Raw genomic sequence first — 26,807 nt, 5'->3', positions numbered from 1 at the left:
TTACGGTGCGGTTTTATAGCTTCAAATTACATCTGTGTTATTAATAATTAAGTGCAATACTACTGCGTCGTTTGTTGTTACCTTTTCCTAAGATAAGGAAGTGGATTAGGGCGAGGACCAATAATCAGCGTCTCGCTTTAAACCAAACCGGAAGTCGCGTAGTTTGCCCTTGCTAGCTCGACTAAAGGCTGGAACGTAACCAGATGGAATTCTGCACTCCCTTCCTAACAGATTCCTCACATTTTAAATTGTTTCGCACACTTTTTAGCAGGCGGCCAAGCGGACTAACAGCCCTGGCGTGACAAGTGAAGTTGATTTGGGCGGCTGTGAAGCGGGACAGTAGCGTATTAGACGCTCAACGATTCAGATTCCTCTCACTGTAAGTATCCTTTCTAGGATAGCGGCTCGTAATCGCAACTGGCATGTTTTATTGCCCTTGGTTGTCTTTTGTAACGTCACTCGGGGTCAACTCGCAGATACGTTCGTGTCATTTTCAACAGCTGTTTGTGATAACAGGGAGGCAACTGTGATTAGCATCGGAAATCCGTAGGACAAAAAGCGACTTGAGCTGCCAGGGGAGAGGGGTGTTGCCTCGTCAAATCACGTTGTCACCACTCTACGTGCGCGTTCTGCTTCCAAACTGTCACGCAAAGACGACTCTATTGAAGCGCGGTCGGTACATTCACGCCAGCATTAGTTGATGTGCGATGGACATTTATTTATTTGTTTCTTGCTGTTACTTTAGACGTCAGGTGGCAGGCTAACCACCATGACAACAAAGCTGCTTCCGGTCATTTTCAAAGTAAAATCCGGAAGTGTAATTTTTGACTGAATGTCCACCTGCCTATCAAAGGACCACACCAAAACTAAAAGCCATACTTTCAGGTTTTCATTATATTATTGCAGTAAATAGGTCAGGGGAAAACTATGAGAAAGACTTAAGGACACGGCTACTGATATACTTTGGTGTATTGTGTAATATTTGATGTTACTAATGATTTAATGTGCATAGTCCATAACTGTCCAGTCAACATTTTGAGTTCCACAACAATTCTGTTTTGTTGTGTTATATATATATATATGAGGCATAAGTTGTACATTTAACAAAACAAAATAATTACTAGGGAAAAGCAGGTCCTGGCAGATTTGCATTTGGGATGAAATGCATAACTGATGCTACAATAATCTAATGATATACTGGCAATCGGGGTGGCCAGTGGGGTGGCCAACAAATTTATAGGGGGGGCCGTGGCCACCCCTGGCCACCCCCTGGTGGTGCCACTGATATATATATATATATAACTCGCTACTACGGCACATAATGTCATTTAATGCTACAGTACTTATTTTCAGTGGTGTTACCGTGATGCCAGGTGTGGGTGAGCATTAGTCTTACTTGGTGGGGCAAAAAAAACAACAAAAAACCTACAATGCTCAAATAGATCGAAATCCAGCGTAGGGCTACTGCACCTTAAAACATGTTTTGTTTCCTCCTTGAGATAACTGTTGTTGTGATTTGGTCTAAACAAATAAAAGTTGATTTTATTTGACTTAGAACACAGCCATAACTGAACAGTATGGACATGCAGGTGACAATGTTTTTTTTTTTTTTAGGTAACCTATTGTGGTTCCTCGGTTTTATTATTATTAATAATAATATACTTATTCTTTGTTCCACACCCCCTTTGAGCTCATTTTGACCCACTTAGAATGCTTCAAAATGCACCAAAACCAGCAGGCAGGTCAAGACAGGTGCAATCTTTGATACCTTTAAAAGACAAATTCCAATTACACTATGTAGCGCCCCCTAGCAGTCATTCATTGTCCTGCCGACGCTTTGAGCCCAACTTTGACCCCATCAGAATGCTTCAAAACTCACCAAGCGCAACAGCCAGGTGAACACTGGTGAAAACTTTGATAAAATGTAAAAAAAAAAAAAAAAAAAAAAAAAAAAAATCTAAATATGCGCAAATGTGTGTAGCGCCCCCTAGGAACAAAACCAACATTTCATTTTTTTTTAAAGGTGAAACATGAGGTAACAACGCAAAGGTTAAAACTTAGAACACATCAGTACTATATGAATGGCATACCATACGCGGTGCCCAGACTGCTGTTAGTAATACATCCAGTTTTCTTTGGGTGGGCAGACCGTGTCCCGTGGTTGGGAACCGCCCACCCCTGCCCTCCCTGGTAACACCCCTGCTTATTTTCTTATATTCATGTGTGATGATAAAAGGGCAAGACCTACAGTACTACTCAGAAAATTAGAATACTGCTTGAGATGTGGGAACTTTTGTGTAATGGCTAATAATGTAATGTTAAATTGCCAAATTTTAACAAATTTGACTTGATATTCTAACTTTTTGGGTATGACTGTATTAATTACCTTCATGACAGACCATTATACCTGTGGTACTGGAGAAAATAGTGATTAGAAACAAAAAAATTACACCACTAATTAGCGCAGCCGTTTTGGGACATCAGTTATACCTGTGTACATAAACACTGATACTCGTGCATGTGATAATGGATATTAATAACATAACGAGAAAAGGCGGGGAAACTTGAAATACTCACAATTGATTGGCTAAAATAGTACCTGAATTGATCAAATGTCTGCCCGTACTAAGGGCGGCTACTTCTTGGAAATACGGGCTTTTATTTCCTCTTCTCTCCACTATTACATTTCAGAAAAAAAATCTTTTTTTTTTTTTTTTCTCAATTTATTAAACAAGATTCTTTCCGCTGGAAGGCACTTGTTAAATATGTTGTCTTCTCCTTTAAATAACTGGAGGGCTTTTCCTTGATCAACGGCACCTCAACATTGTTTAGTACCTGACCCATTATGGGAGAGCGGAAATGTTTTGAGTCTTGTAGAAGCACAGATGTGCCTACATTTATTTGTTTGACAGAACACTTCTTCTGTGCTCCCAGCCTGACTGAGTTCATTTTGACAACGCCCACTGCCACATCAGATAAAAAGTCCTTGTCTTTGGTGAAAGATCCCTTGATGACGTGAACATACTGTACCTGCTGTAACCTAAAAATACGCGGATCAAGTTACTATAAGGAGTGGAATAGAATAGTGTATTGTTTAAAAAAGACTAGCTAAACTAAAAGCTTTTATTGTGACAGGATTTTGCCTCAAATCTGCTGCAAACTTAAGTAAAGCTTGCCGATCAAACGTCCCTAAGGGCACAAAGCTTCTCATTTTGTTGTAAGCATTACTGATGTTTTCTTTAATTGTCTGTGTTCACTTTAGTGCTTATTTGATTCACTTTGCTTACTCTCTAATCCAAGTGAAGTGTCATCTAATATGGGCAGCCATCATACTCTGGTGCCTAAACTGACAGATGTGCTCTAATAATTTGAGCCAGCAGTGCAATTATGTTTGTCCATGCTTGAATTAAAAATCAAATTATTGTGCATTGTAATTACTTAATGAACAGGAGTTTAAGATTTCTAGAATTGAGGGTTTCTTACTTGCTTTAAATTGCACAACAGGGCTCGGGTTATCATTTGTCAACTACAAGTGCGGCAAATACTATGGATGCCAAGAGAATATTTTGGAAATTCCCTCCCACTTCAGCGATGATGAGTGGTTTTCCCTGAACAACCAAGACATACAGTCATGTGAAAAAATCGGGACACAAAATTCTATCTGCCAGTCTTTGACATCGGTCTGTAGAAAGTTTGTCCCATTCTACAACGCAGAATACTTTCAGCTGTGAGATCTTTGAGGGGTTTCTTGCATGTTCAGCCCCTTTCAAGTCACCCCACAGCATCTCAATGGGATTAAGATCTGGGGTTTGACTCTGCCTTTCCAGGACTCTCCATTTCTTCCTTTTTAGCCAATCCTTGGTGGATTTAGCGGTATGTTTTGGGTCATTGTCATGTTGCAGGGTCCAGTTTGGCTTCAGATTTAATTTTTTGACAGATGATCTCACATGTTCCTCAAGCACCCTCTGATACATGATAGAATTCATGGAGGATTCTATGATGTTGAGCTGGCCATGTCCTGCTGTAGCAAAGCATCCCCAAACCATGACACTTTCACCTCCATGCTTCACAGTTGGTATGAGGCTCTTTTCCTGGAATGCTGTATTGGGTTAACACCAAACATGTCCTCTGTTCTGGTGTCCAAATAATTAAACTTTAGATTTATCAGTCCAAAGAACATTATTCCAGATGTCCTGGTTTTTGTCTACATTCACTCTGGCAAACTTCAGTCTGGCCTTCATGTTTTTCTTGGAGAGCAAAGGTTTCCTCCTTGCACACCTCCCATGAAGGTTAAACCTGTGAAGTCTCTTTCTTATTGTAGAGGCATGCACTTTAACATCAACAGTAGCAAAAGCCTGCTGTAGGTCCCGTGATGACATTGTAGGGTTTTTGGAGACTTCTATTAGCATCTTGCGGTCTGCTCTCGGGGTGAACTTGACAGTTGCTTTGTATGTCCTCCACTTTTAGACTATTTTTCCAGACTGTGGAATGACTGATTTTGTATTCTTTTTAGATCTTTTGAAATCCCTTACCAGACTCATAAGCGCCTACAATCTTCTTTCTGAAGGCCTCAGACAGCTCCTTTGATCTCACCATGGTGTTTTCTCTCACTTCAACAATCAGGGGCGCGCTAAACTGAATGTGAGGTTTAAATAAGGCAAGCCTCCTTCAAAACACTGGGTAATGATGTTCTAATCATGTGCACCTGATGTGATACCGCTGTGTATGTCTTTAGGCATTTTAAGTGGGATTGAATGTGGGGGTGTCTTAATTTATTCCTCACCAGAAATTGCATTTATTTAAAATTACACTTTTACAGAAAGACAAAATGAAAGAAAGACATTTTAATTGTTTAGTTCTATTACGTGAATCTCTCAAGATTGTTAAAATTGATATTAAATATCCATATGACCAAATATGTTAAAAAACACACAGGCTTCCATTGGGTGTCCTAATTTTTTACATGACTGTAGGAGCTGAGGATAAAATTTGAGGTGCAGGTAGTCATTATGCTAATGTTGACAGTCAAAACGATATGCATAGCTTGATGAGAAAGTGGAAGATGCTCACGTGAAAAGTGCCTGGCATTCCCGCAATTGAGCCTCCAAATATTTAGAAAGACTAGAAGAGGGATTTCTTACTTGGGTTCAATCGAACCCCAGGGGTTCGTGAGTAAGTCTAAGGGGTTCGGTGAAGGTAAAGAAACACAGACCCCTATTTTCGGACGCTGATTAAATCCAGGCAAAGTGGCTTTTTAGACCAGGTTTTGTACTGGTTTGCTCCCAATTTACAAGCTCAATCTTTTTTTTTTTTTTTTTTTAAACTACTAGTCCTCAGTCTGATGGGAGGAGGAATTGGTTTGGTCAGTGAAGGTTGACTCGCACTTGGTATGGAGGAATACAACAGACCAATGGGCAGCGAGGTTTCAAATTTTGAGCTGTTTATAAAACATGCTGTCAAATTGAAAAGAATTTTGAACGGGAATTTTCTAAATTATTAGCTTTCTAGCTTAGGTTTTTAATTTGGGGGAAAAAAATGCTTTATTATCTAATTCCGAAGGGTTCGGTTAATCCACATGTGAAACTTATGGGGTACAGTACCTCTAGCAAGGTTAAGAACCTCTGGACTAGAAAATGTGAATACCCATTTTGCGCTGTCAGAGGACAAAATGTCCCCTTTCATGAAATACTTAAAAGAAATCCACGTGCAAAGTACTCTTGCTCTTGCCAACATGCACCTAAAGAAAAATAATAAGATGAATCATACTGCAATTGTAAAAAATAAATGTACTATTTTATGGAGAAATATCTTGGAAAAAACACAGACTAAGGGGCTGTTTTCATGGTGAAGCTGCGACACCAAGACACAACGATTGTGTTGTGGAATAGCCTCGCCTTTACACGATGACGGTGAAAACGGAAGGCGAGGAAACAAATGTTTGATTCCTGACGTCAAAGCGGTACGATTCGATTGCGGGGATTGCTTCGCAACCATTTGAATGGAACACTCTCTCTCTGATAGAGCTAAAACGAATACTCGAGTAACTCGAGTTTAAAAACTGATCCGAGTAATTTTATTCACCTCGAGTAATCATTTATTTTGACAGCTCTAAGCATCACCTTTTGCTAGGACTACTTTTAATGCGGGACAACGCGCTGATGTCATGTGCGTAGAGGAAGAAGCAAAAAAAATAAATAAATAAAAAACTTACTGCAGCCGACAGCCGCTACAAACGACGCCAACGTTGCTAAATACTAGCCCGCACTATACTACGTTGTTAGCAGGTAGCTTCTGATGAGTCTCATATAGATCACATGTATGTTGAACTTGATGCATAATGACAGACTTTGGGCGCATCTGGGCAGCGTTAGTAAACAGCCGCCATCTAAAAGCAGTAGAGCGCTAAGCGCTAATAAAGAGCGCTAATAAATAAGATTAACGTTACTGTCACTAGCTCACGTAACGTTAGCCCTGCGGAGGGCTAGGTTTCTATTAATTATGACCACTTTTGATGCGTGGCTAACGTGTCTTACATACAGGCTTTAACATAGCGTTGTGGAGTGATGAGGGTGTAAAATAAAAACTCGATAATGCTAACTATCAATTTTAGCTCAGTAGTCATTGCTGTATAAAACACCAAGTAGCACTAGTCCCTAATGTGCTCCAATACAGCCTGTATCATACATTTATTTTGAACACTGCAAAAACTCAAAATCCTATCAGGACTTACAGTTTAGACTAACTTAAAACTTAACTAGAACTTAAAAATGGCTTGACACAAGTATAAATTTAATTGAAACACGTGGGAAAAAATCCCATCCCATCACTTTTAAGTGATGTGTGTTATCAAGCGTAACGGCATTTTTAGGTACATATATATATATATATTTTTTTTTTTTTCTAAAATCTGAAGGTTTTTTTGAATGAAAGCAGTGAATTAATCTTTTTTTTAAATTTTTATTCTGGTTAAATCTGAGACGCAATTGTTTGCAATGCGACTGTTTTCAACAATATACATCGAAAATAAAGACATTGATTGACTGAAAATTCAAGATTAGATGAAATGTCTTGTTTTCTCATGTATAATTGCTCTTCACCTAAAAATATATTTGCTTTATCCGATTACTCGATTAATCGGTAGAATTTTCAGTCAATTACTCGATTACTAAAATATTCGATAGCTGCAGCCCTACTCTCCGATGACGTCAGCACTCCTACACGTCACTTTGGCCATGCCAAGTGGCTGCTACTAAACATTCAAAACAGCAAACATGGTTGGAACGTCGGCTTTAATTTACTGTTATAATATTTTGAATTTAAATATATTTTATGCTTGCGTTTTTATGCCTTTTGAAGCAAAAGAAAAAACTGTGTGGATGCCATTGCTTCGAATGAGCAAGTTGTCTTCCGGGCTGAGGAGGTTGTTGTCAAGGAAGTGCATCATTGGCTGTCAGCTTGTAAAACTGCCATGCGCTCTAGGGCCTGGCATGAATACTACATCATTTTCACGTGGAATTGCGACATCGTTCGAATGGAGACAGAATCATGTAAATGCAAAAGTGGAATTTGTTGTATTCTCGGCGTGTCTCCATGCAAACGGCCCCTAAGTGTCCATCAACAAATACCTTGGTTGCTACACAAGGCCAGAGGACAGAAATAAAAATTACCACAATATTGAAGATGAGTCACACTACCATTCACATGAATGCACTCAGAACATATTTGTCACATGAGTTGAGAGCTTATATGAATATGAAATAATGAATAAAGTTAGGTATTGTTGTAAAACTCAATGAATGTGCGCTATACAAATCGCATTTCTGAATGTCGTGCTCTGCGTTACTGGGTGATTCTCATAAAGCTAATCTAAAAGTTTTTTAAAGATTTTAGGGATAGTCATGACAACATAAAATAGTTTATTTTTTGTTGAAAGATGGTTATGTCTCTTATATGGCCCATTCAGCGATTTGTTACCAGAATAGTACAGTATTTTGTATTATTATTATTTTTTTAAACAGATATTAGTTGTAAATTTGTTTCTCTAATTAGTCCACAAAAAGCTTTGTTTTCACCTAGAATTACAGCATCAAAAATATTCAAATTTCATAAATAAAAATTTACATTTGTTTAATATTTAGCAGATTATGATAAGCTATCGTGTTTTTTTTACTTTGTGTATAAATTTTTATCTAAGGAAAATATAGTCTCCAAGCATTCAGCTTTCATTACTGTTGCACTGTGCACATTAATCAATTAGATATTTCATTTTAAACAAAATACAAGGGAGCTCAAACTGTTGATTAAAAAAAAAAAAAAATACTGAGTCATCATAGCATTCTGCTATTTATTATTTACAGTAATGCATAACTTTCATGACAATCACCCAACTGGTCTTCATAAAATGCATGTGGTTAGTTATGGTTAATTGTTACATACAGTATATGTGAGGCTAAGTCGGTCAAACTGAGCAGCTGCATGTTGAAGGCGGAGCCCAGACATCACCAGATTAAGCCCATTGCGTAACATTCGGTCAGGCTTTCATGGTAGAAAAGAAGTGATAGAAAGCCCAAAGAGGGCACTTTCACCATGTGGAATTTAATGGCTTTTGGTGAAAAGATGGGTTGCAATTCTCATGATCTTGTTATCAGTCTACCATCGAATTCTATGGCGCAAGAATCATTGGGTTTCAGTTGGTATTAAAATGTGCGAGACACATTTCCAGAAAAATAAACATTTTCTTGTTTTAGCAATATTTTGCTGGCAAAATAACTTTTATTAACTAACACAAAAAATAATAAACTATTATTTACCCTTACAAATTTAGTAATGTCAAATGTCTTTTCTCTAGGGCATTCACAGTATGTAAGCATATGCTCAAAAAAAAAAAAAAAATCAACATGTTTATATTTTCAATTCTTTGCACTGCACTATATTCCTTGATAAGTACCGTATTTTTTGGGACTATAAGTCGCACCTGAGTATAGACCCTACTCACATGACGTCACAACCACGCCTCCGCGCCATATTGTCCGTCTACTCGTCGTGTTGATGCATTACCGCTACGTAAATTTCTCCTATTATGGCGTGTTTTTCTGCTCGTTAACATTAATAATCAAAATGGTGAAGGCGTGTGTGGCGGTTGGTTGCAATAACAGAGAAGATAGACGGAGAGACTTGAAGCTCTACCATATTCCAAGAGACCCAGAGAGGAGAGCGAGATGGACTGCTGCAATTCGACGAGAAAACTGGGCTCCAAACGATTACCACGGATTATGTAGTAGTCATTTTATATCTGGTAAGATGCATTTAATATATATTTAGAGGGTTTGGGGCTGACAACCATAAAATATGATCATTACGAGGCTAATCGCCGACAACATACAGTTTCAAATTCAAGATGCTTATTTCTTCCACCATCATTACATTTTGAATAATATTTAGCTGGTACCAAGTGAAAGAAGCTGGCCTCGTCTACGGATCATCAGTTAAACAGGTGTGTCCAAACCTTTTGCAAAGGGGGCCAGATTTGGTGTGGTAAAAATGCGGGGGGCTACCTTGGCTGATTTACATAGAACAATATATTTAAATTTTAGCAAGCCCTTCTGTGTGTCACATTTGCTTTATTTTTTTTAATTCATAATTTCAACAGTCTCGTCTTTGTGGCTTTCTCTTTCGACACTCGGACTCTTGCGAAATACTGCTGCTGTGAAAAAATAAACTAGCTTCAAGTTGCTATAATTTCTCGCTGCGTATCTTCCCTGTAATGTTGTCGTACATGTCAGCGTGTCTTGTTTAGTAATATTGCGTCACATCGAACTCTTTGAAAACAGCGACTGTCTCTTTGCAAATGAGGCAGACACAGTTGTTGCATGTTTTATTGAAGAAATAGTCCAATATCCACCTATCCTTGAAGCTTCGGCCATCGCAGTCAACTTTTTTTTTTAATTGATTGTCGCCATTTTAGAAAATTGGAAGTAAAGGGTCACACGGGGTAATGTTGCTTAGAGTGCTGCTCTTAAAGTTTTTCAAACTTTGGTGAGAATAGGCTGATTTTGTGTGGACAAGATAGTTGTAGATATCAGGGTAGCAGATGTCAGGCAGAGAGGGCGAAGACAGCGGGTCGAAAAATATCGATTTAGGCATCAAATATGGATCTGGCGAATGGATAGACTGAAGCTTTTCCACATAACGCCTTTTATGCAACGCATCCAATGAGTTTACAGCGTCTGAAAGCACCGGGACTTCCATTAATTGCTCTATAAACTGAACGACTAATTGAAACCATTGAGAATAGGGCTAAACAGAGACTGACAATATGGCGGCCGGATACAGCGACACGTCATTCTGTGACGTTGGTGAGTAGGGTCTATAAGTCGCACCAGCCATAAAATGCCCCATGAAAAGGAAAAAAACATATATAAGTCACACTGGAGTATAAGTCGCATTTTTGGGGAAAATTTACTTAAAAAAAATCAAACACATAGAACAGAAATGTCATCTTCAAAGGCAATTTAAAATTAAAAATACAATGGAGAACAACATGCTAAATAAGTGTACAGTATGATAATGCTACATGATGCATGAACAACAAAATGCAAACGTGGCTGGTATGTTAACGTAACATAGCTATAAAGAGTTATTCCGATAACTATAGCCTGGGGTGCACATAATTTTTCCGCCCAGGTTCTCAGAGGAGGACCTGGAGATGTGACTTGGTCCTCATTGAGCTTGAGAGCCGACCCGCCTGATGCGATAAAATTATGACAAGCTTTACTTAGAGCCAATTAACTTTAATTAATCATATGAACAATTAATGCTTGATTAACAACAACAAAATTGCCGTTACTTTGAAGTGAAATGTAAAGAAATAAACATAAAAGCACCAATTCAAAATAAAGGGCATTATGCGGCTCCCACATTAACTCCAAGCCTTTGTAAAAGGGGGATGTCCTCCTCATAAGACCTCATTGAACGTGCATGTTTAGCTTTGTAAAATGCGAGCAAAAACACGTTTGTCAGTGCATGGCGCTGTTCTTCATTACCTGTATTCTGCCACTTGTCCATAGGGCGAGTGGGGTCCTGTCTGACATCGATAGTTTGCTTAATTGCCACATGCTCTGTTTTTTTCATGCTTTTCAAAGTTTGGATGGCTGAAATTCTTTGACCCTACATAAAATGCGCTGCTCTTATCAGCGACATTGGGATTCTCACAGCACATTTTGTACCGCATTTCCGTGCGAGCATCATTTGCTTCTAGCCATGGTACCTCCTGCAGCCACTTTTCAGCAAAAGTCCTTTTTTTCGGTAGCTCCGGTGACATCTCTGTCGTCTGTCTGTCTTTTGACAGGGGTGGGGGAACACGGAAATAATTACTCAGTGTGGCCTGCCTCTTCGAAATTTTGAGAAGTTATTTTCTCATGTCCGCCGCAAATGCAGTGGTCAGCCATCGGTACGCAAAAGCGTATGGAAGCTGTTGAGGGTCCCTGCGTTTGTCTACGTCCAGTACGCATGCGCGCATGCGGACCACTTATGTGCACCCCTGACTATAGCATAAAGAACATGCTAACAAGTTCACCAAACCATCAGTGTCACTCCAAAACACCAAAATAACATGTGAAATTATATAATAATGTGTTAATAATTTCAGAGTATAAGTCAAGCACCCCCAGCCAAACAATGGAAAAAAAAAAAAACTGCGACTTATAGTCCGAAAAATACGGTAGTTAAACTCTCAGATGTTTATTTATTTATTTAAACACTGAATCTTTTATTTTTAAATGAATTTGTGTTATACTCTTTCATGCACGAATTATGTTTGTTTTTTGTTTTTTTTAACCCTACTCATGTGCTGCCATTGAATGAACGTTCATTCGCCCCTCCCAGTCAAAATGGATTGGACGTCTAGTACTGTCAATGGCACTGAAACATGAGCATTCACAGCCATTCTTTTTGCTTTAGATGAATTGGATATATATCACCATCAATGCCATGCAATGAAATAAATACTATTTATTAAAAAAAAAAAAAAAAAAAAAGAACTTTAGTTTGTTAATTGGGGCTGTAATCAGTGTTTGCTTTTATTCATCGTAACAGCACTAATTTAGTAATGTAATTTTTGTTGACATGGGATTGATCAATTAACTTTAATTTACTTTAACAAAAAAAAATATGAGGAAAAAATATATAAAATACTAGCAAAAAAGTTAAAAAAAAAAAAAAAAAAAAAAAAAAAAAAAAAAAAGCATATTAGTCATTTGCTCGATAAAGGGTTAAAGGTTTTAAGCGTCAACTTTTGAATAGCTGTCAACTGTAGTGACCACTGTCCCTGAAAGGGTTAAAAATGTTTCATGAACAAATGGAAAAAAGGTCATGAAAAGTTGCAAATTTATTTGATGCAATAAATAGGAAAATAATAATTATTGGGATATGAAATTGTGTGCTTATTGCACAGCTCTTAGCTTTTACTTGAGAACAAATCAAAGGATAGTTATTTTTTCCAGCACCTTGTTCTCTGGGTAACTGAACAAAATTCACTTCAGGCCTTCCTTCCATCACTAACCTGTGAGTGTACGTGATTCACCAGCTCTCAACCCTGTCATGAAAGGCATGCCATCACATCTTGACCAGTCGGACACATTGAGGCTAGTCTGTCAGTGTAACTAGCCGGTAATATGATGACTTCTGTGACAGCAGCAGTGTGTGAGAAGCTCAGCACGTTGCTCAGGAATTGTTCTGGAATGTGTCTCTCAGGTGCTAAAGGAATGAGCAGTCCCTATGACAACCCACGTACAGAGGCCTGAGTTGGCTTTGGCTGATATCTTGTTTTGCTGACATTGCTTTTCTTTACTGTGCAAGCGGAAGTAGATCAGTTTTAAGTGGCTTGAGGAGTGGTAGGTCGGAACAGCCAACACTTGGGACTAAAATTACATAATGGAAATTGGGACTGGCAAACTAGGTTATGGAAATTTTCTGGAAAATCGCTTGTTTTTGCCTTCACACTGCCCAGGTGCACACAGCCTCAGACCTAAATGTATGATGTGTAAAACTTTTCACGTCATTTGAGAGAGTGATGTTAAGTATGCAAACCACGTGAAAAGATGCCTTTAGAGCATGTTAAAGCTTTAATAACACAACATACCAGGCTGCTGACCATGAAAGCTTGGTATGTACATATTTGAAGTCTAACTTGGGAGTTTTTGAAGCTCCTTTTAATGCAGGGGTGTCCAAACTTTTGGTGTGGTAAAAATGCGGGGGGCCGACTATGGCTGACGTCCTTTACGTAGAACAATATATTTAAGCAAATTTTAGCAACCCATTCTGTGTGTCACATTTGCTTTATTATTTTTTTAATTAATAATTTCAACAATCTCGCAACTAGCCTTTGTGGCGCTCTCTTTTGACTGTCGGGCTCTTACAAAATACTGCTGCTGTGAAATTAAACTAGCTTCAAGTTGCTTCAATTTCTCACTGCATATCTTCACTGTAATCTTGTCGTACATGTCAGCGTGTCTTGTTTGGTAATATCGCCTCACATTGAACTCTTTAAAAACAGCAACTGTCTCTTTGCAAATGAGGCAGACACAGTTGTTGCATATTTTAGTGATGAAATAGTCCTATTTCCACCTATCCTTGAAGTGTTGGCCGTAGCAATCAACTTTTTTTTGTTGATTGTCGCCATTTTAGAAAATTGGAAGTAAAGGGTCACACGGGGTAATGTTGCTTAGAGTGCTGCTGCCTTTTAGTGGGTAAACGAGGAGCAGCATTTAGTGTGTAAGCTACTTCATATGCTGGTAGGAGTACTCCTGACCAATTTATTAAGTGTGTGCGGGCCAGACGTTATTGATTTCATGACAGAGGCTGGGGGCTGGATGAAATTTGACCACGGGCCGCATTTGGCCCCCGGGCCTGACTTTGGGCATGTCTGTTTTAATGGTACATCCCACAGTATAACAGTATAAAAAATACCAAAAGTTTTACACATTCCTTTTCTTCTCCCTCCAGGACCTCAGTAGTATGTTTAGAACAAGCAACCAGGTCGCATTTTGCAACCAGAAGCTTGTAAAGGCACACAAGTGTTATTGTGTCGGTCAGTAAGTGCAGATACGGTACACTAAAACGGATCAATTTATTACTGGAATACACCTTGCAGCTGCGACTGAAGCTCAGAACAAGTATAGAAGCTAGGGGTGTGACAAAATATCGAAATGGTGATATATCGTGATACTTTGTATCCCAAAAGGTTATCGATATGCTCCTGCAAGAATAGAGATATCATTTTAAAAAGGTGTCAATGTCTAAAAAAAAAAGGAAACAACAAGTTGCTTCCAAAATCTTCCACCATAATATTGTCTCGGTTAACTCTAAGGCTGCCTTGACTGTGCTCGACACCCAATCCATTTAGACTGGGAACGTTCGTTCATTCGAAACCAGCGCATTCACAGTCATTCTGTCAGATTTTCAGGGCATTTATAGGTCACTTGCTGTTTATTTTAAGGCATTTCCAGGTCATTTCCTGTTGAGTTTGAGTCACTGACTATTCATCTGGGTGATTCCCAGGTCTTTTAACACAAAATGAACAGGAAGTGACCCATAAAATACCCCAAAATCAAAAGGAAGTAACTGAAAATCAACACGTAAATGACAATAAATGGCCCAAAATTACCTCATTGCCTGGCATTGGCTGCTACTGACGGCCATAGACGTTCAATCCGTTTGAAGAGGGAGGGATGGCAGCGAATGAACGAACAAACGTTCATTCGCTGCCACCCTCCCAATTCAAATGGATTGGACATTTACTAGTGATAAACTCATTCCAATTCACAGCACAAGCTTGTTTTTCTGTTTATTAGTTGTTTTTAGAATATCCTAGAATGATTTCCTGACCAATGTATCGATAATCATTGTATCGCCATATCGTCAAATCATCGTTATCGTGAGCTTTGTATCGCAAACAGTACCGAATAGAGATCCGTGGACGTCGCTCTCTAGTAGTGGCTGCCAGGTGTTAACAAACCTCAGTAGCAGCCCTGCGACAGTCAATGTAGGTAAACAGTAACGTTAGCTGCTGCGAGGGTTGCAAACTCCCTGAAAATAAAAATAAGAGACACGTCATTGGTTTAGACAGCTGGCCTGATAACCGTCACCTTTTGACTAGATATAAGCACATCGAAAAACAAAAATTATTGGCACTGTATTTTTAATACTTTTTTAAAAGTGCAAAGATAAGCTAAGGTGTGTTCAAAGTCAAAGTTTCACAAATGATCACTCCAAATATCATGTGAAAATGCAAACACAAAAATATAACAGTGAAAATAAACTACAAAGAGAAGAACAAGAAAACAAATGCTCATCATTTTGAACATGCTTTTTGCTCAAGCTTCACTCAAACTTACCTCCCACATTCTATGTTGTCTTCCGGTATCATAATGACAACCCACAGTACGTCGACCAATGAAATGAGCTGGATTCCCATTGTTCTGTCAGGTCATTGGTCAGAAAACAGGAGAGGCGGGGGAATGCGTTCCCCTACATATTCTTGAAAAGCACCATTTGTTCGTTCTACAAATAAAACACTGTTTTCGATTTTCCTGGCAATATAGGACGTAGTGTGACCCTTGTAAGCTCAATATGAGAGGCATACTTTTGTCTCTGAATACGGGACTATCCCATATTTCAATGGACGGTTGGCAACTCTGGCATCTGTTGGCTTTGTGTGCGCAATGGCAGACTGGGTACTTCAAATAGTTTTGCTCGGATATAGTTTACTGCAAATTTTAAAAATTGGTGGGAAAAACTTGTTCTGAACTGAAGTCTGGTGGTGTCTCACTTTCCAGGACTTGAGGTGTGTGTACGCACATCATGCCGCTGTTTGGTAAATCCCACAAGACTCCGGTGGAGATTGTCAAGACCCTCAAGGAGAACTTGGCGGTGCTTGTTAAACAGGAGAAGAAGACTGAAAAGGTTGGTGTGGGCAAATTCGAATCAGTGTATCCCCCCTCCCATATGTCTGACAAGTTAAAGTCCCCTTCAAATACAAATAAAATATAAATATCTTTTACTGTCCTACAGGCATCTGAGGAGGTCTCAAAGTGTCTAGTGTCCATGAAGGAGATTCTATATGGGAGCAATGATAAGGAACCGCACACGGAGACGGTGGCCCAATTGGCCCAGGAGCTCTACAACAGCGGCCTGTTGATCACACTGGTGGAGAACCTGCAGGTTATTGATTTTGAGGTAAGAAAGGATGTAGGTCCCAGCCAACGAAGCACTAGCAACATACTCGCTGAAGTCCCATTTGATGCATGTGCTTCCAGGGCAAGAAGGATGTGTGTCAGATCTTTAACAACATCTTGAGGAGGCAAATCGGAACCAGGAGCCCCACTGTAGAGTACTTTTGTTCCCATCAAGAGGTTCTATTCATCCTGTTAAACGGGTAGGCCTCTCACACAGTCACACTTGAACCCTTTCATGCCTGGATGATATATTTTTAACCCATTGGCTGCCATTGAAGACGCTAGATGTCTAATCCATTTTGACTAGGATTTGGATAGGGATAATTTCTTGATAATTTATTAAATTATTATATGTAAGTAATTGTATACAGTGATACCTCGCTACTTCGCACTTCAAACCTCGTGCCCTCAGTCCATGGCGGATTCTTCTTTTTTTCCCCCAGTATTTTAAAGCACTGTATTTTATAGAGCTGTCCCGATCCAATCACGTAGGGGCAGTTTACATGCCGACTCTGTGACACGAAGACACAATGACTGTGTTGCGGAGTGGCCTCGCGTTCGTATGGTGTCGGCATATCAAAAGCACCCGCGGCGCGGGACCACGCCGATAATGTCGGCACTTGTACACGTCACATTGAGCGTGCGCAGCGGTGCTACTAAACATTAAAAACAGCAAATATGGCAGAATGTCGGCTTTAATCTGTTTTTATAATTTAATTTAAATAGGTTGAATGTTTCAATTTTTGTGCCTTTTTTAACAAAATAAAATGCCATTGCTTGGAGTGGGCGGGCGTGTTGTCTTTCGGGCTGAGGAGGTCAAAGTGCATCATTCGCTGTCGCCTTATAAATCTGCAGTGCCCCCTAGGGCCTGGCATTAATACTACATCGTTTTCATGCGGAATTGCGACATTGTTCGAATGGAGACGGAACCATATCAATGCAAACATGAAATTTTTCATCTTCTCGGCGAGTCACCATGTAAACGGCCCCGTAGTCTCTCACTCTCCCTCCTGTTGCTTTTCTTGGTCAGGCAGTGCACTGGAGTGGCTTGTTAAAGTTAACGATGACTGATAGCCGTTAAGGGTAGATCTTGCCAGAGGAGCGTGGATGCGGAAATTTCAAGGCGTTGCATTTTTCAGTCGTCGTTTAGCTTGTTAAACACTTGCTGTGGCAACTCATTGTGTGTTAGTGAGCAGCGTGAGCGGATTTCACTGTACTCACTCAATGAAGCATTTAATAAAGACGAGCATTTTTCTACGTTATTCTTGTTCAAAAATAATTTGGTGTGAAAGTAACATGTTTAAAACTTATAATTATTACATGTGAAATACTAAAAAAGCATTTATGAAAATATACATGTTGTTTTTTTGTTTTTTTTTTAGGGCTGTTTTTTGTAGTAATCGATTAATTAACTAGTTAGTTCGAATAATGGCGAACCGCAAGCAACACGTCAGTTCCGCTCATTAATATTCATGACATTAGCTACTGTTGCTAAGCAAGGACAAGCCATTGTTTGTCCCTAATAGGAAATGAATGGAAATCGTGTACGAAGGAGACGTTTACAGCGCTAAACCTACCAATTCTCTCCGAAAATGATGTGCCTGGTGCCAAATTGACTGGCATAGATGTGGAAGAACATAAAAATATTCAATTAAAGAGATGGCTTTAGTGTCGAAGGCTGAAAAAGACGAAAAAAACGAGCCGACCTAAGCATAGCTTTAGCTTTTTTTTATTGACGCGACTGACAATGACATTCTCCGGTTTCAACAAGCTATCCTTTACCATCAGCCCTGTCTTTCTTATATATCCTCTGGTTGTCCTACGTCTCTTACCGTTCTTGGGGGTAATTTAGTTAGTTTTGTGTAGCGGTCGCAAATGCTACTCAGTGACAGCCAACGAACACTTTTAATTTTTTCATTGATAACACATCTTAATCCTATAATTTATTTACACTTCCCCCTTACTAAAGTTGTTTTTATATACAGTGCCTTGCAAAAGTATTCGGCCCCCTTGAACCTTGCAACCTTTCGCCACATTTCAGGCTTCAAACATAAAGATATAACATTTTAATTTTTTGTCAAGAATCCACAACAAGTGGGACACAATCGTGAAGTGGAAAAAAATTTATTGGATAAACTTTTTTAACAAATAAAAAACTGAAAAGTGGGGCGTGCAATATTATTCGGCCCCCTTGCGTTAATACTTTGTAGCGCCACCTTTTGCTCCAATTACAGCTGCAAGTCGCTTGGGGTATGTTTCTATCAGTTTTGCACATCGAGAGACTGACATTCTTGCCCAATCTTCCTTGCAAAACAGCTCGAGCTCTGTGAGGTTGGATGGAGAGTGTTTGTGAACAGCAGTCTTCAGCTCTTTCCACAGATTCTCGATTGGATTCAGGTCTGGACTTTGACTTGGCCATTCTAACACCTGGATACGTTTATTTTTGAACCATTCCATTGTAGATTTGGCTTTATGTTTTGGATCATTGTCCTGTTGGAAGATAAATCTCCGTCCCAGTCTCAGGTCTTGTGCAGATACCAACAGGTTTTCTTCCAGAATGTTCCTGTATTTGGCTGCATCCATCTTCCCGTCAATTTTAACCATCTTCCCTGTCCCTGCTGAAGAAAAGCAGGCCCAAACCATGATGCTGCCACCACCATGTTTGACAGTGGGGATGGTGTGTTCAGGGTGATGAGCTGTGTTGCTTTTACGCCAAACATATCGTTTTGCATCGTGGCCAAAAAGTTCAATTTTGGTTTCATCTGACCAGAGCACCTTCTTCCACATGTTTGGTGTGTCTCCCAGGTGGCTTGTGGCAAACTTTAAACAAGACTTTTTATGGATATCTTTGAGAAATGGCTTTCTTCTTGCCACTCTTCCATAAAGGCCAGATTTGTGCAGTGTACGACTGATTGTTGTCCAATGGACAGACTCTCCCACCTCAGCTGTAGATCTCTGCAGTTCATCCAGAGTGATCATGGGCCTCTTGGCTGCATCTCTGATCAGTTTTCTCCTTGTTTGAGAAGAAAGTTTGGAAGGACGGCCGGGTCTTGGTAGATTTGCAGTGGTCTGATGCTCCTTCCATTTCAATATGATGGCTTGCACAGTGCTCCTTGAGATGTTTAAAGCTTGGGAAATCTTTTTGTATCCAAATCCGGCTTTAAACTTCTCCACAACAGTATCTCGGACCTGCCTGGTGTGTTCCTTGGTTTTCATAATGCTCTCTGCACTTTAAACAGAACCCTGAGACTATCACAGAGCAGGTGCATTTATACGGAGACTTGATTACACACAGGTGGATTCTATTTATCCTCATCGGTCATTTAGGACAACATTGGATCATTCAGAGATCCTCACTGAACCTCTGGAGTGAGTTTGCTGCACTGAAAGTAAAGAGGCCGAATAATATTGCACGCCCCACTTTTCAGTTTTTTATTTGTTAAAAAAGTTATCCAATAAATGTTGTTCCACTTCACGATTGTGTCCCACTTGTTGTTGATTCTTGACAAAAAAATTAAATTTCATATCTTTATGTTTGAAGCCTGAAATGTGGCGAAAGGTTGCAAGACTCAAGGGGGCCGAATACTTTTGCAAGGCACTGTATATATGTATATGTATGTATGTATGTATGTGTATATATATAACAGAAACGGTAACAGTGGCAGTCAGATGCCATTGTAATTTTTTTCAGGTCATACATTGTCAGACAGAAGCAGTACGGCACAACGTTATGCTAAAAAAATAAAGTAAAAATATAAAAATTGCTTACCTCTTTGTCCTCTGAAAGACCATGCCAATCCAACATAATGTTTACTGCATATGAAACGTGAATGGATTCGCCAAGCTGGTGTTAAAGTCCGCGCAAGTTGATTCGGTCTTCACATTTTTTTCTCCTGAGTTTTTGGTTTCCGGGAACGTATGAAGAAAACATCCTTCATGGTCGTAATGTCTAGAGTCGTTTCTACAAGTTCCAAAAAAAGCAATGCGTGATCGGCATGTTCATTTTTGAAAGATTACCGGCGAAATGTAGCACTTTTTACGTTGGGTCTATGCGAGGGCGAGTCTATAATGTCCCACTTCGGCTTTACTTCCGCTTTACGATGCGACGTCACGGTCTAAAAATAGCCTGCGTGCGGTACGCCATTGGATGAGGAACATGAAAAATTAAAATACCTGGACTGAGCCTCAAACGGTATGGGAAATAAATGAGGATCTATGTACAAAAAAAGAACATTGGCTAACATACATAGCAAAAGTCCGCTAGCTTAAATGCTATAAATGCTAACGTGTTTTTTTTTTTTTTTTTTTTTAACAATGCTCTTTAACAAATGGTTCAGGCTCATATTCCCACAAAAAATGGCTAAATATACCTATAAACTAAATTACGAATGCTTTAAAAAACATTTGCCTAAACAAAAACTTATGTTGGTCTTAACAGGGAGCAGTTGGATTCAGCCATGTGAAATGAGGCAGACCAGAGGGCAGTGTATCCACCCCAATCAATAAAACTAAATGTAAACACTTTCAAAATAAACCATTACAATGCCACTTTAATTAGACGAATACTCGAAGCAACAAAATTTAATTCGAATATTTTTTCTAATCGAATACTCGAGTTAATCAATTAATCGTTGCAGTACTAGGTTTTTTATATTTTTCTTTGGGGGGAAAAAACATGTCTTATATGTGTCTTTCCAATGCTATAGCTGAGGAAATACGTTGAACCCACACACACACACACACACACAAAAAATATAATGCAAATAAGCTCTGCCTCTACTTCGCGAATTTTCGAATATTGCGGAGGGGGGTGTCCCCATTAACCGTGAAAAACGAGGGATCACTGTATAGACTGTAGCTAAAAATACTGTTTCCCCCCCAGAACATCATACATCTTATGAAATAATAAGCTAGTTTTAGCTGCAGTCTCTTTTTACACCCCGCACCCCAACCCAAATGAAGAAATTATACGTATCCAGTGCTGGGGCAAGTTTTTTTTTTTTTTTTTTTTAAATTTGAAAATGTGTTTAAAAAAACAATTACTAAAAATTGTCATTTACTTTCTAAAGGTTTTTAAGGTCTGTACTGTCAACTTTTGAATAGCGATCCATTGTAGTGACTCTGTCGCTGAAAGTTGTTAATGGCCTGCAGTGACTCAGACCCACATTGGTTTTGAAGGTATGAGGCACCCCTAGTGGCACTCAACTGTGGGATCATGCTGAGGGAGTGCATCCGTCACGAGCCGCTTGCCAAGGTTGTTCTGTATTCAGATCATTTCCACAATTTCTTCACCTATGTTGAAATGTCCACCTTCGACATCGCCTCGGATGCCTTTGCCACATTCAAGGTACCGCCGGCCTTCCCCTCAGTAAATTCAAAGGGCTTTTTATCTCCAACATCAGCTGAGAGACCAAGTCTGTGCGTTGTTGTGTGTTAAGTGGTTGTCTTTGATCACAGGATCTCCTGACGAGGCACAAAGTGCTAGTAGCAGAGTATCTTGAACAAAACTATGATGCGGTGAGTGATTCTGCGCTGACCTGTTAGTTGGAGAATGTTTCGGAACTAAATGTGAGGTATGTCGAACGTGTGCCACTCTAGGTATTTACAGACTACGAGAAGCTTCTGCACTCTGAGAACTACGTCACCAAGAGGCAGTCGCTCAAGGTTTGTACTCAAGCAAGTTGATCGTCGTAGCCGCTGCCGATTGTCATGACTCACGTGCCGCTTCTGCAGCTTTTAGGCGAACTACTTCTGGACCGACACAACTTCACAGTGATGACACGCTACATCAGCAAGCCAGAGAATCTCAAAATGATGATGAACCTGCTAAGGGACAAGAGTGCCAACATCCAGTTTGAGGCCTTCCATGTCTTCAAGGTACAATTAAGACAAACTTGAGTTAAAGTGGGGCAGATAAGTACTGTATTAAGTCAACCACCAATTGTGCAAGTTCTCCTACTTGAAAAGATTAGAGAGGCCTGTAATTGTCAACATGGGTAAACCTCAACCATGAGAGACAGAATGTGGCAAAAAAAAAAGAAAATCACATTGTTTGATTTTTAAAGAATTTGTTTACAAATTAGAGTGGATAATAAGTATTTGGTCACCTACAAACGAGCAAGATTTCTGGCTGTCAGAGGTCTAACTTCTTCTAACGAGGCGCCACTCCTTACCTGTATTAATGGCACCTGTTTTAACTCGTTATCGGTATAAAAGACACCTGCCCACAACTTCAGTCAGTCACACTCCAAACTCCACTATGGCCAAGACCAAAGAGCTGTCGAAGGACACCAGAGACAAAATTGTAGACCTGCACCAGGCTGGGAAGACTGAATCTGCAATAGGTAAAACACTTGGTGTAAAGAAATCAACTGTGGGAGCAATTATTAGAAAATGGAAGACATACAAGACCACTGATAATCTCTATAGATTTGGTGCTCCATGCAAAATCTCACCCCATGGCGTCAAAATGATAACAAGAATGGTGAGCAAAAATCCCAGAACCACTCGGGGGGACCTAGTGAATGACCTACAGAGAGCTGGGACCACAGTAACAAAGGCTACTATCAGTAACACAATGCGCCGCCAGGGACTCAAATCCTGCACTGCCAGACGTGTCCCCCTGCTGAAGAAAGTACACGTCCAGGCCCGTCTGCGGTTAGCTAGAGAGCATTTGGATGATCCAGAAGAGGACTGGGAGAGTGTGTTATAGTCAGATGAAACCAAAATAGAACTTTTTGGTAGAAACACAGGTTTTCGTGTTTGGAGAAGAAAGAATACTGAATTGCATCCAAAGAACACCATACCCACTGTGAAGCATGGGGGTGGAAACATCATGCTTTTGGGCTGTTTCTGCAAAGGGACCAGGATGACTGATCTGTGTAAAGAAAAGAATGAATGGGGCCATGTATCAAGAGATTTTGAGTGAAAATCTCCTTCCATCAGCAAGGGCATTGAAGATGAGACGTGGCTGGGTCTTTCAGCATGACAATGATACCAAACACACAGCCAGGGCAACAAAGGAGCGGCTTCGTAAGAAGCATTTCAAGGTCCTGGAGTGGCCTAGCCAATCTCCAGATCTCAACATAGAAAATCTGTGGAGGGAGTTGAAAGTCCGTGTTGCCCAACGACAGCCCCAAAACATCACTGCTCTAGAGGAGATCTGCATGGAGGATTTGGCCAAAATACCAGCAACAGCGTGTGAAAAGCTTGTGAAGAGTTACAGAAAACATTTGGCCTCCGTTATTGCCAACAAAGGGTAACAAAGTATTGAGATGAACTAATTTACTTTATTTCATTTTTTTTCAATGATTTGCAAACAAATTCTTCAAAAATCAAACAATGTGATTTTCTGGTTGTTGTTTTTTTCCACATTCTGTCTCTCATGGTGAGGTTTACCCATTTTGACAATTACAGGCCTCTCTAATATTTTCAAGTGGGAGAACTTGCATTAGTGGTTGACTAAATACTTATTTGCCCCACTGTATGTATCCCCTGTTGTGTGTTCAAACGTTACAGTAAATGTGCCTGTCGCTATCCTCAGGTGTTTGTGGCCAACCCCAACAAGACGCAGCCAATTATCGACATCCTCCTCAAGAATCAGACCAAATTGATCGACTTCCTGAGCAACTTCCACAAGGACCGCACGGACGACGAGCAGTTCAACGATGAGAAAACTTATCTAATCAAACAGATCCGGGATCTAAAGAAACCAGCAGAGAATTCTGCCACTCCGTCCTCTAATTCAACTCTGTACCAATAGGAACCTGTAGAGAAAAAAAAAACTATTTAAAAAGAAAAAAAAGTATTTTCTCTTTTGCTTCACAAAAATGTGTGCAAGAATAGTTCTCAATCACTCATCTTTTATCATTTTTTTAAATCAATATGTAGCAGTGCCATGACTCATTTGGTTGGTAGCGTCTGATTGGCTGAGTGGGCATCGTTAGCTTTAATTATCTGCAGTCGATGGCACTGAAATATGATCATCGTCACAGTCAACACTCCCAGTTTAAAAAAAACGACCTATATTGCTGTCAATGGCAGTGAGTGACTAAAAATGCTGCTCATAGGCCTGCAGTTGCTGACTCATGAATCAACATATTTTAAATTCACCAAATACTCTACGAATGATATAGCTTTGCAACATTAGTGACCGCTGAAGACTTAAACTTGGTCAAATAAACACTAATTAAACAAAATGCACAGAAGAGCTTTAAAAAGCATCATCCTCAACGCACAACAAATATTGCCAACTGTGATGACTCTTGATTTCCAGATAAAAGGCCTTTTAATTGGGCTATCACTATTTTCCTGGCACCTCATAGCACTTTCAATATTTTAAATAATCGTTTAAAAAGTAAAAAAAAAAAAAACTGGGCTAATCACTGTATTAATGCTGTTCTGTGTTCTTTTATACAAGACAGTGATAGCTGTCCTTCCTGTTTTGGTCTGATTCAGATGTTGAGTGGAAATTCAGAAGTGCCATTTTAGTTTGCAGTGTGTTGGTTTTTGTTCCATCTTTCAATAGGCGCTTAGTTTTCAAAGCAATCTGCTTTGAAGTGAATATTTGATGAGATTTATTGAACACTTGCAAAAAAAAAAAACAGCTATAAATTTAAGGTCACTATATGAATTACACAGTCAGTAGAAAAGCCGCATGGAAAGCAAAGTGTGCACAATCCTGAAGTAATTGCAGAAATTGCAACACAACAACTTTAATGGAATTCGTTTATTTCTCAGTGGAAATTTCGCCAAGTCTTGTCCACATTCTGGAAAGCAAGCTGTGCGATTAATCTCGAACAAAAAGCAGCTTCATTGTGTATTATACTGAAAATAAAATGATGAAAATGCTGCAATTTGGTCGTGTTTTGAATTCTCTCCAGTCAGCTGGCAGGCAGATGGCCTCAAGTCCTTTAATTTGGTGACCGACCTCCAACTCATTTGTACTGCGAGGGCTGCCAGTGCATGATAGTGTTTCAGTGCGGTGGATGACGGTAGACATCCAATCCATTTTAACGGTGAGCCTCCTAGTCCAATTGGATTGGGCGTATACTGTTGTCAATGACAGCCAACGGGTTAATGCACATAAACGCATGATTAAAGTGTCATTTTTAAAGTGCCATTTAAAATCAGTTGACCCCTTGATGCCTATTGTCACGAATTTTTGTGACATTCCATATAAAGGCAGCCTCAACTTTTTTTTAACCATAGATGCCTGTTGTCACTACTTAGCATTATATATAAAATTAAATATTTGTATTATTTGATCTATTTACAAATTGTTATATTTTAACTGGCAGCATTCCCAGTCAAAATAGATTGGACGTCAATCACTGTCAATTTTTTTTTGCATCAAGGGGTTAATCTTTTGACTGCATAAAAAAAAAGCTGTAGAATAAAGTTGCATTCAAGAGATATTCAGCTTTAGTGAAAATACCATTTTTATGCAAATTAGACAATCGGTAACACTGTGACAGTGGTGTCATAAAACTGTCATAATTATGACATGACACTGTCATGAGCGTACATGAGTGCTTATGACAGATGGCAAATTTTGTCACTCCATTTGTCCAGCCTGCATCTTTTACAGCCATTCAAAAGTGACATAATTTGTGGATGGCACTTGACATCAGTCGTACATGACAATAACAATGAGCATTATGACTGTCTTATGACGCCACTGTCAAAGTGTATCCCCAAAATCTTGTAAACTATCATTTGAAAATCAACAAACAGATTGATAACAAAGTTTGCCATAAAATAAAATAGAAAAAATATTTTTCCACTTAGATAATAATACAATGACAATCACAACCCACTTAAATTGCTTCCTTTTGTTGAGGTCAATATCGTAAGCTCAGTTCTCAATGGTTATGCAAACGGAGTTGATGCAAATCCTCAGATGAGTCACACTCCCATTTTAGTTCCAGTGGGCGCGTGCAGTTTCACTTGTTTGGAGGTGATACTCAGATGGTGGGTGACAAGTTGTTCGATCTACTGTCACGACGCTTCTTAATGTTGTGCGTCTCCTGCGGCTCCGTTATGACGCGTTTACTAGAATGCCCATCTAAAAGCAAAAGGGTGGCTGTTAGTACATTAGGCAAGTCAAGAGCACATATTTGCATTTTTTTTACATGTACAAGATGGAGCTTACTGGTGATATTTAAAGACGCTACAGGGTCCCTTTGCCACTGTGGAGACAAACACATCACTAAGTCACTTTTTAAGTCATTAAGTCACAAATTTTCTTTAAGTCGAACTAGTTCGCCATAAATGTCTACAAGAGGTAGAGCAAAAGTTCTCACATTTTACAGCAATTAAAACTTTAAAGAATACTCTTGGACTAACCTCATCAGGGCTAACATTAACCCTTCCATGCACAAATTATGATTTGTTTTCTGAAATGTTTTTATCACGAACACAGGTTTCAAACTTGTGGCCCATGAGCCAGTATTAAAAGTATTATAAATTCAAAAATTTAAGAATTCATTTTGGGGAAAACATTTAAACAGCAATAGATTAAAATGACGGAAATTTAGGGGATAGAGCAATTATCGAAAATAGATCGAAAATTAC

The 26,807-nt window shown here is 39.4% G+C and overlaps 2 protein-coding genes across 2 annotated transcripts in view; one reads left to right on the top strand and one right to left on the bottom strand.

Annotated features, from left to right (window-relative positions):
* Window positions 1–155: 155 nt before the first annotated feature.
* On the top strand, window positions 156–25,087 carry cab39l (calcium binding protein 39-like). Its single transcript, XM_057859796.1, has 9 exons — window positions 156–379; window positions 15,834–15,960; window positions 16,069–16,233; window positions 16,314–16,432; window positions 21,411–21,579; window positions 21,690–21,749; window positions 21,831–21,896; window positions 21,966–22,109; window positions 23,776–25,087. Exons 2-9 carry the CDS (start codon window positions 15,859–15,861, stop codon window positions 23,992–23,994), a joined length of 1,044 nt encoding a protein of 347 aa, XP_057715779.1. The 5' UTR covers window positions 156–379; window positions 15,834–15,858; the 3' UTR covers window positions 23,995–25,087.
* Window positions 24,798–26,807, bottom strand: part of cdadc1 (cytidine and dCMP deaminase domain containing 1) — a 21,756-nt gene continuing 19,746 nt past the window's right edge. Inside the window, exons 11-12 of the mRNA XM_057859783.1 lie at window positions 26,386–26,422; window positions 24,798–26,298 (exon numbers count right to left, since the gene is read on the bottom strand). Coding sequence (XP_057715766.1) covers window positions 26,198–26,298; window positions 26,386–26,422 — 138 coding nt within the window. The 3' untranslated portion in view covers window positions 24,798–26,197. The remainder of the gene's footprint in view (window positions 26,299–26,385; window positions 26,423–26,807) is intronic.

Source organism: Corythoichthys intestinalis, chromosome 2 (assembly GCF_030265065.1).
Source record: "Corythoichthys intestinalis isolate RoL2023-P3 chromosome 2, ASM3026506v1, whole genome shotgun sequence".
In the NCBI taxonomy this organism is placed as follows: Eukaryota; Metazoa; Chordata; class Actinopteri; order Syngnathiformes; family Syngnathidae; genus Corythoichthys; species Corythoichthys intestinalis.
The sequence above is the reverse complement of the archived record's forward strand: the minus strand, read 5'-3'. Positions and strand labels throughout refer to the sequence as shown.

Bases quoted from the DNA above. Each gene is read 5' to 3' on its own strand.
- cab39l (XM_057859796.1), top strand. From the start codon at position 15,859: ATGCCGCTGTTTGGTAAATCCCACAAGACTCCGGTGGAGATTGTCAAG. The intron at 21,897-21,965 runs GTTTGTACTCAA...CCGCTTCTGCAG, and splicing joins CCAAGAGGCAGTCGCTCAAG to CTTTTAGGCGAACTACTTCT. The intron at 22,110-23,775 runs GTACAATTAAGA...CGCTATCCTCAG, and splicing joins AGGCCTTCCATGTCTTCAAG to GTGTTTGTGGCCAACCCCAA.